The sequence below is a fragment of the Cryptomeria japonica genome, chromosome 9 (assembly GCF_030272615.1).
Source record: "Cryptomeria japonica chromosome 9, Sugi_1.0, whole genome shotgun sequence".
In the NCBI taxonomy this organism is placed as follows: domain Eukaryota; kingdom Viridiplantae; phylum Streptophyta; class Pinopsida; order Cupressales; family Cupressaceae; genus Cryptomeria; species Cryptomeria japonica.
The window spans coordinates 720,335,816-720,346,191 of NC_081413.1; the positions used below are offsets into that span (position 1 = coordinate 720,335,816).

The 10,376-nt window shown below is 36.0% G+C and overlaps 1 protein-coding gene across 4 annotated transcripts; it reads left to right on the forward strand.

Annotated features, from left to right (window-relative positions):
* The first annotated feature begins 1,676 nt into the window (after window positions 1–1,676).
* On the forward strand, window positions 1,677–9,349 carry LOC131035280 (uncharacterized). Of its 4 annotated transcripts, none has more exons than XR_009358904.1 (3): window positions 1,677–4,530; window positions 7,949–8,113; window positions 8,242–8,488. XR_009358904.1 is itself a non-coding variant. In XM_057966954.2 (3 exons), the coding sequence occupies exon 3, from the start codon at window positions 2,823–2,825 to the stop codon at window positions 4,269–4,271; it is 1,449 nt and encodes a 482-aa protein (XP_057822937.2). In that variant the 5' UTR covers window positions 1,677–1,938; window positions 2,062–2,117; window positions 2,445–2,822; the 3' UTR covers window positions 4,272–5,013. The 4 variants fall into 4 exon arrangements, 2 of the variants coding, with proteins under 2 accessions (XP_057822937.2, XP_057822938.2); XM_057966954.2 differs by lacking the exons at window positions 7,949–8,113; window positions 8,242–8,488 and having other exon boundaries at window positions 1,677–1,938; window positions 2,062–2,117; window positions 2,445–5,013; XR_009103946.2 differs by lacking the exons at window positions 7,949–8,113; window positions 8,242–8,488 and adding an exon at window positions 8,522–9,349.
* The last annotated feature ends 1,027 nt before the right edge of the window (window positions 9,350–10,376 follow it).

The window sequence follows — 10,376 nt, forward strand, 5'->3', positions numbered from 1 at the left end:
TGGGGAGCAGGTTCAAATCTGCTTACATTGCTCAGATCCAAGTTCATGGCTCAAGTCAATGAGTGTAGCTCACTGTTTCCACATTTTTACCTTCATTTCAGCACATTTACCCTAATTTCAACATCTTCAATAATTAAATTCAACTTAAGGGAAGGAAGAGGCACATTCAAGACCCCTTGAAATTTGATTAGAATCTAGATCTACGAGGTTTAGATATATTAAATTCCTATCTTTCCCTAATGTTGTGGTCCCTAAGCAAAATTAGGGGTTTTACTACATACAGTGGTGGAAACCCTAATTTTTCACCATTACAATTATAATTAAGATTAGGTAATAGTTATGGTAAGAACTATTTAATAATTAAATTGCAATACTAAAAAAGACAAGTACTAGTCCACTACATGACACTTGTTTAAATATAAAAACAAAAAGTATATTAAAACAACTACTTACAAAGTAGAATTGTTTATCTTAAAATGGCATACCAATCCTAAAGAATGGAAAAAGCCCAAACATAATGAAAATACTCATAAGGGAAGCATACCAGTAGCCATTATAGCTAACTTCACACACCCACAAATTCTAAACCGTACATCGGATTTTGATGATTTTATTTGTTTGTCTCTACATGTGACTATATAGCTATTGTTTGGCTTTTGGGTAGTAACAATACACATTGTGGGATCCGTTATGCATGCAAGGATTAAAAAAAGTACACATTTCAAAGTGTCGCCCAATACTTGCTTAAAGATGCCCCAATAACCATGCACTTAAAATTACCAATACTTATGCACAAATGCCCTAGTAGCCATGTGCTATGGGTACCAATAAAGGTGCACAAATGGGCCAATTATGGCAAAAAGTATACATTTCAAAGCGTTGCTCAATACTTGCTTAAAGATGCCCCAATGACCATGCACTTAAAATTGCCAATACTTATGCATAGATGCTTAGTAGACGTGTGCTATGGGTACCAATAAAGGTGCACAAATGGGCCAATTATAGTCCAAAAATGCTAAAAAAATGGACGACTATTAGTACATGTGAAATTTATTAATGAACTTTTAATTCTTTTTTGATTTATTGAAAATTAATAATTGAAGTGTTAAATGTGCAAGGAGTAAACAATTATTGATTGGTAAGTCGTGCTCTTCCCCTACCTCAACATGAAAGAGTGAGTATAAGACTCTTATTTTCATTTTCCAATCTTTTAAAAAAATGAAAAAATTGACCAATTTTACAATATTAAAAGTTGAGCATAAGAATCTTTCTAAATTTGTTAATTTTGATTTAAAAATTTATTTTAAAAAGCCATTCTTAGGGCATTAAAAATAAATACAAATTCATATAATTTAAATACCTAAAATATTAGGTTCAAATCCTTTGAAAAACAAAGTACTTAAAAGGCCATGTCTTCAAAGAGCTAAAAATACCCTCGTCCTCAGCATGAGGGAGTGTACTAGTAACTAGTATAGCGTCCGTGCAGAATTACAAGTTTCGATTTTCCGTGCAAAATGATAACCAATGGGGTAAATCGATATAGATAATTCTGAGTGGGCGGTGTGGATTCAATTCAAACAATTGTAGAATAAATTTGGACCGTCGATACACACCCTCACAGACAACTTCGATTTAAATATATGTTATATAGAAACCTTGTGCTGCGTTGTTCAAATACATGAAACATCGAACTTGGAATGAAATCAAACCGCCTTTGAAAAACCAGTGCGAAACTGCGTTCCCAGCAAAACCGTGTGCCTTCAAAACAAAGGCCAGACATATACTGGGATTCAATACTCTTTACAAGCTCCAATTTTTTATTCATGATGTGGACTTATCCTCTTGTATATTAATAAGTCTTGACAATTTCAAGCTTAGACGAGGAGGATCAGGAATCAGCGGCAAAACAAGAAGACCCGAGTTCCAGTATTAACAGAGGTCCGAACTTTCCATGATTTGATATTCTGCTTTAGGTTTTTACCTTCATAAAATGGTGCCTAATCATGTAAAACGTGAGGCATTTAGTCGGTTTTGATTTGGTATATTATGTTTCGCATGTAGGGGAATAGATGGGAAAATCTGGGTTATTGGTACGCCGAGCGTAACAATATCTTTTGGTAGGTTTTTCTGAAGCCAAACTGGTTTCTGACATTATCCCATGGTGGAATAGGAAAAAAACATAGCTGTGGATGATTTGGGTAGTGTTAAGTATAGATAGAAAGTATCTGATTTTGCTGTAATTGAGAAGGGGAGTTTTTCAATTCTGTAGATGTCACAGAAACTTTTACCGCATTTGAAGTTTGCATTTTGAATGTAATATAGTATGTCTTTTGTGAGTGATGTTAGAACAACTCTGAAAGGTTCACTTACATCCATTAGAGTGGGTGATTTGGTGAATTAGTTCTATAAATACTAGTAGGTGATTCGAGGCAGCGGTGCTGCAGGGCAAGAGGAGAGCATAAAAGTTGGCTTCACAAAAATTTGAAGAGGTTGAGAGGGTGATTAGGGCCAGTTTTTCGTGAAAGGGAAAGGAGTTGGTTGTGGAGTGTGTTTATTGAGGGTGGTGTTGCTGTCAGAGGAAGGAATTGATTTGAGAAGGCTGTATGGTGCTTAAGCAACAGGGAAATTGAATGCGGTTTTGGCAAATGTTATAGAAGTTTGGAAGGTGAAGAATTGGGGCCAGGTTCTGTTGAAAAGGATGAGTGTTGCAGGTGTGTTGGTTGAGGTCAGTTTTAGTTGACAGAGAAAGGGATTGATTGACGGAAATCCTATTGTGCTTCTACCAAGAGGAATAAGATCTGGATTGGCAAGTGTTGGGCAGAATGGAAGGCAATGTGTTAACAGGGAATATGTTGTCAGGCATATCCTCTGGGATGTTGGATATGGAAATGTCTCTTCAGCATCACCAACATCAGCATCAGCATCAGCATCAGCATCATCAACATCCACACCATCCTCTTGTCAATCACCATATGCAGGCAATGCTTCCGCACTCTGCTGGTAGCCATGTTAGTACAGGGCATGATGCCGAGCAATCACTTGCATTGGCGGAATCCAAAGGTATGCCAAAGAATTTCATGGTATGCAGCAAAGGGAAACCTAACACTAGTGATGAGGATGAACCCAGCTTTACCGAGGATGGAAATGATAGCCACCTTAGTGGGGGAAAGAGCAAGAAGAATTCTCCCTGGCAGCGCATGAAATGGTCAGATTCAATGGTGAGGCTTCTGATCACAATGGTTTCGTATGTGGGTGATGATGGTGCATTGGAATGCAATGATGTGAACAAAAAGAAGTCTGGTATTTTGCAGAAGAAGGGCAAGTGGAAATCGGTGTCCAGAGCAATGATGGACAAGGGATGTTTTGTTTCTCCTCAGCAGTGCGAAGACAAGTTCAATGATCTAAATAAGAGGTACAAGCGGCTTAATGATATCCTTGGAAGGGGCATAGCATGCAGAGTAGTTGAAAACCCCACCCTTCTAGATAGCATGGATCATCTTTCCGCTAAGTTCAAGGATGATGTGAGGAAACTTTTGAGTTCCAAACATCTTTTTTTCAAGGAGATGTGTGCCTATCACAATGGCCAAACAATGCATTTTCCACCTGATCTTGATTTTCAGCAGTGTTTGCAGTCTTCACTGTCTGGCAAAAACAGAGAAGGGCCTGAGGCATGCAGGATGACAAATGAGGAGAATGGAGATGATGAAGAAGATGAGGAAAATGATGAGGATGATGATGAAGATGATGAAGACAACGATGATGAAAATGGGGAGGATGCGGATGCTGAAGGGATGGGGAACTATTCAAAGAGAAGGAAGATGTCCAGAAATCCTGAAGAGGTGAATTTTTGGTCAGCTCCTGCCACTCATGATTGTGGAAAACCCAGTGGTTCATACAATCTTAATGCAGAGATGGCGAGTGTTCTACAAGATAGTACTAAAACGGCAATGGAGCAAAAACTTTGGATGAGGAATCGCTCTATTCAGTTGGAGGAGCAGAAAGTCAACTATCAAGCACAGGCATTTGAACTGGAAAAACAACGTTTCAAGTGGCAAAGAATCAGTAGCAAAAAGCTCAGGGAACTGGAGAGAATGAAGCTAGAGAATGAAAGGATGAAACTTGAGAATGAGCGTATGGCCCTGCAGTTAAAGCAGAAGGAACTTGAGATTGAATTCAAGAGGTCAGAAACATCAACGAACTCAGTTTCTCTTCTCTTAGAGAAATTCCAGGGAAGAGAGCAGAATGAACTAGGTAGGGGTCAACAAGTTTGAAATTATGTTTTTTGAAGTTAAATGTACGCTTGATGCTTCTGCTAATTTATGAGGCATAGAATAGTACAAGAACCAGCCAGAGAAATCTTTTCTATGTTTCAGGCGTCAGAGTTCACGGGCTATGTGGTTTGAGCACATGGAAGTCATTTCTATGCATTTCAAGCAGATGAAAGTCATTGCTATGCGGTTCAATCACATCAAAGCCATTGCAATGCATTTCAAGCATATGGAAATCATTGTACACTCGGTTGTCAATAAGGTAGTCTTCTTGAACTGTTTACCAACAACAAAACTGTTATAGGTTACCTTGTATGAAACTTGTATAGGCAACTCTTAGTTGGGAAAGAAAGTTTGCTAATTTGTGAGAGTGGTCCCTTTACCGACATTTCTTCATGCGTTGGCATCTGAATTCTAGGTCATGCCAGTGTGTTCTTTGTAAAATACATAAAAATAGATTTCATACTTTGGATAAAAATGATATTAACAAAGGATGATGAAGAATATGTTTGAGAATATTTTGTGGCTAAACGAGATTAATTTTCATAAAATGGTTGATTTGACTACTCATTTTTCATTCCCGATGTCTTGATGGAATGAATTGCTGGAAGACTGACCAATTTCTGAGCGGCACATTCTATGGACCCATTGGTGTGTGATTTTGGGTAGTGTGATATTTAAGCAGCTCCTCTGCATTGTATGTTGTGAATTCCGTATCCATATCATATACATTGCATTTCTTTTATTATAGTTGCCACATTTGTATAGAATCCTTAATAAAATCTCATTTTTCTCTAAAATGCCATAATATAAATCCCGAAGAACCAAAGTTGATTAAGTTCCCTGTTCATTTTATTTTCTCTATAATCAAGTTCTGGTATCAGCTTTAATACATTGCTCTGCAACTGAAAACTACAGTGGGACAGTTTTGGTAGAATTTATAACAGCATGGCTAGTATGGCCCATTCCCTGTTTGTCCTTAAATTTTAATGGCCTCGTTTTTGTTGTAAGTTGTCAACATTGGTTTTCACACTCTTGATGTGTTCAAACTATTATTTAGTTTTTGTGATCTCCTACTGGATGTGCGCTCCCTCTACTAATAGAATATAAGATGTTGCTAGGGGGAGCATGAAGATAGCTGTCCTTGCCCTGTGCTCTGATAAATATTTTAGCTGCTTTGAGCAGTTTTATATCTGTATGTTAAAAATTTAAATCTCTGTTTACTTTGTATACTACATTGCTTGCAAAGTGGGACCTTTCGGGCCACATATTCTGTGATAAATTTATTCTGTACAAAATTAGTTAAGATGAATACCAAGGCCCAAGAATTTGTTATGACACAAGACATCAGATTTCATTTTATTTTCTCTATGATCAAGTTCTGGCATCATATTTCATACATTGTTCTGGATAAATATTTTAGTTGCTTTGAGCAGTTTTATATCTGTATAGTAAAAATTTAAATCTCATTTTAGTTTGTGTACCACATTGCTTTCAAAGTGGGAGCTTTTGAGTCACAAATTCTGTGATAAATTTATACTGTACAAAATTAGTTGACATGAATACCAAGGCCCAAGAATTTGTTGACATAAGATTAACCAGACACCATTATAATGTATATCGCATAAGCGTTTTGTCTATGTATAGCAAGTCTGTGCTTAGCAAGTAAGCCATGCGGGTATAGTAACACATGCTAAATGAAATCTAAATTCCATAGATCTCAAAAATGAAAATTAAGAGAACATCACCAAATGGAATTTACTCCATGAAGCACCTTAACTAGCCTCCAAAATGGCCTACATATTGGGCGCAAATTTGTTCCTGCAATCACCCAGAAAACTCGTACTGTTGTTGTGGGCCTATCTAGGGTGGGTAAACTTTGGATTTAGGAGTTAAACTTTGAAAATATCATTATGTAAAACTAAGTGTTCATTGACCCCAGGAAATGTGTATGTTGACCAATGCTATTTTGTTGTGATGGTTGCATTTACATTCAATGAAGGTAGACAATAGGGAGGTCGTTTCAATTGTGCAATCAATTAACTAGTTTGTTTATTGTTTATCTTTTATCTTTTACTGCTTTCTGTTTACTGGGTTAACAAACTTTGTTTTGTAGATCCCTTAGGCAAAGGATTTTTTTGAAATTATATCATCACTTAACCATATACGAACATGGACCAAAGAACATTGGGAATGGCTCCTAATGAGAATGTGTTAATAGATTCTTCCATTAATATTTCCATTAAAGCTATTGAAGTGTCCATTTTTGGGTACGGTATGGTTGTTAAGAGCTCCATGAGAAGTTTCTTTGTGCTTTGGTAGAATGGAACCCTCAAGAGTCTATTGTTTCTCATTTATTAACATTGGACCCTTTGAGCTACTCAAAGTCTGTAAGGTCTGGTTGCTTGGAGCACTTGAGTTTTTTGAGATACTAATTATAAAGTATAATCATATTATAGGTAGGATGCATATATTGAGGTCAGGTGGAGACAATGGATTATTGAGCTCAAATCATAACGAGTGGACAAGACTGGACATCAAATAGCATGCTTATCTATGGTAGTTTTTGTGACACTGGTGTTCTGTTGTCTGATCTCATACATCTGTAACCCTTATAGATCTGGCAGGTTGCATTATACTGCTAAGTTGTTAATGATAGATAAATAGGTGTATATATATATATGTATGTATTCAGATGTGGATACACACCTATGCTTATATTTTTCCTGGCATGTGTATGGGGCTACATAGAATGCAATTTAACTGATTTATGAAAACTACAATATAAATTAAATTACAATACAAGGATTAAAAAATGCTAGAGGCATACCTGTGATCATCAGAAACTCATTTCAGCAAAGCAAAGCAGGAAACATAAACCTTCCTCAAACTATAAAACTAGTTTTCATTGGGTCAATGTCTGTATCAACTTCAGCATTCAAATTTATTGTGACATGCGAAAGTTTAATCTAGTTTAAGTGGTGTTAATATGATGGTGGTGCCTGCTACTTCGTTGTTTATGTTGGGAAACTATGAGCTTAGAACCTACCTATCTCATCATATCACAGTATGGCAAGTGTTAATCCCCTGATGATGGTCATGGCTTCTGCAACATTAATTGTTGCTACCCCCTTCCCAGATCAAACTTGAAAACTAGTCTGCCCCTGGGTCTCTCACAACCCTGTCTGCACTTGTTCTCTCTAGGTTTCCTTTTGCTACTCTAACTATCTGTGAAACTATAAAAATAGTCACAGTGATTCTTTTTTTAAAATGGCTGTTTATACTTACTATTATATGGTAGCTACCATGGATGGGAAGATCAGTTCATGTAGCGATGCATTTAGTTTCTCTTCCCGACTCTTGTTATGAGGTTTGACTGTTGAAACTCACAGTTGTTTGTTAATGGCATAGATACGAAGATTGTTGCCAGTTTATGTAAATGACTCCTTAATTTCTGCTTCCGTACTGTCATATCAGTTTTGCATGGTTCGAAAACTCATGGTTATTTGTTAAACGTTATGTTCTTCAAACATGTCATTCTAGAGTTGCTAACTGCTAATTAATTCCATTGGTAGACATCTTGCTTAACTTTTAGAGATTTGTGGTTATAAAACAAGTCTATCTAACATATTTTTGTCAAATTTTATAACTGACAGAAGCTTGTTTATGGTATTTTATAGAGTGGTGAAAGTTGGCTCTATTTGCCAAAATTATATAGGGAACTTAATAAGCATCTATCACGGTCCTATCAGAAAAATATATTCGTGTAATTGTGGCAATGGAAGCAATTCACATAATGAAATTTTGAGCGATGGGTAATAGACTATAGTCTCTGCATAAATCAGGTATAATCTCTAGACTGTACGTTCCAGATTGATGATACTGATCTTCCATAGCATGAAGAAAGCTTGGTATTGTTGGGCAGCAGAATTTTCAAATCATTAATAATTCTAGATGATCTTTATTCCTGCAGTATTTTGTTTGAAATGCGCAGTTGAAGATTGATTAGTGTGCAGAAGAATGTAGATCTTGTCTTTGGATGCAGTGAGAAATTTTGACTTTGAAATGTGCAGTTGAAGATTTATTAGTACACAAGAATGTAGATCTTCTCTGGCGAAGCAATGAGAATTAGTCTATGGAGAAATGTATTATATTTTGCTTCTGTGGTTCACTGTGCAACTACAGAGACTAGATTGAAGAAGTATTTTGTGCTGGTAGCACAATTATTAACTCAAATTTTATGATTTGTACAGGTGACATGTAACCTTTGGATATGTTGCATTAGCATTTTGTATGCAAGCTGGCAACTTTGGTAGTTAAAAAATTTCAGTTTCTGGATTTATAAGACATGTTTATCAATCTATGCGGCTTCCTGGGAGAAAGAGATGCGTTAGAAAAGTATTATCCTTCAGCGAAAGATAATTGCTTCTATAAATCAATCCTAATTTTGAGATCGATTCATCTGTCACAGTGTATATAAAATTTATATATTTGGGCACGAGCTAATGGAAATAAGAACAATACATACCCGAGTACCATACCTGAGTTCACATCTTAAAGACGTGTGAAATGGCTAAGACATTAGTTACTGCAATAAGATGGTAGAGACTTCTCGAGTATATTTTTGCCCCTGCTTGGCAGCTCAAGTTGAAATGGTATTTAAATGACAGAAATAACTCTTAACACATACAATTGAAAGTTAGAGAATGCCAAGTGGTTCTCCACTCATTATCAACACAGCTGATTCTGAAAAATGATATTGCATAAAACGATGACTGCATTGCCTATGTCCAAGTATCCTCTTGTAATTAGGAATACAAAGCCATACCTTTTTGCAACATCTTGTCACTTGAATGGAGGGCTATATTTATCTTTGATTTTACACCTTGCATGGATTATTGCTGGGGTTCCTTCATGTTGATGATGGGGATGAATTTGCGCTCGCCGTATGAAGTTGCATGTTTTACAATTTTTCGGTGATGAATTTTGGATGACTACTTCTGTATTTCTTACTGTCCAGACTCTGTTATTATCTGAGATTTTTGGATTGAAACTATTTGGCCTGACTAAAATATTGAATCAATCAAGTATAATTACAAGAAGCAATATGAAATTGTTTTATGCAACAAATCACGGGTGGCCCAAGTTCAAGATACATCAATATTTGATGTTTGTCAGCATCAAAATCCTTTTTTTTTGTTAGCTGGAACCCTGGTCACTGTGTGACAACCCATTTGATAGAAATCTACACTAATGGACATTGTGGGTATACATGTAATGGAAGATAATGGGATTGATTTTTGGACTGATCATGGTGACATTGGTCTTCATTAAACACTCGAACTGAATGATGCTTTGCTCAAATGCTCTGGAAATGCAGGATATCCGAGCTCTTCATGTTTGCATATGTTTTCATTCATATAATATTTGTTATGCGGGGTAGACTGAGGATGTCAGCAAAGCATCATTTACTTATGATTGATGTGAGTGTGTCCAATTCATTCTCATTTAGTTAAGGATCTATTGCAATGGAATAAGTTTCTTCCTTGCATTAAAGGATGTTGGCACTGGTGTTGGCTTTGAGCAAATCTTGGAAATTTTGCTTTCAAAGAATAAAATAAAAAATTCACAGCATGCGGGATGATTAAACATGCTCAACTGTGATGTAATAACCATAGTTTTGAAACTTGGTGTCAAGCCAAATCTTCTCGATGAGTACTTGGCAAGTTTGTCGAACATTTCGTGGTAAATTGTATCATACGGATCGCTGTGTTAGTTTCATCACTTAAGCCGTTGTTTGTTATTGTGATATGCTATAGTGACACATTTGATCATTTTTTAGTCGCTTAAAAGTGATCATCAACGACTTTGAATGGTATTTTTGACTGGATTCGTAAGGTATGTGAGGATTTTTTTTATGTTTTATGATTTTTAAGATTTTAAGATTTCAAAGTAAAACTTTATGTGATTTATTTGGATTTTTTGAATGGGAAATTCATATAATCAGTACTGTCTATATTTTTATATTTCTAAAAAAAATTTCACCAAAGCAAAAATATGTTAATAATAATTATTATATTATCATATCTTTATATTATTATTATATTA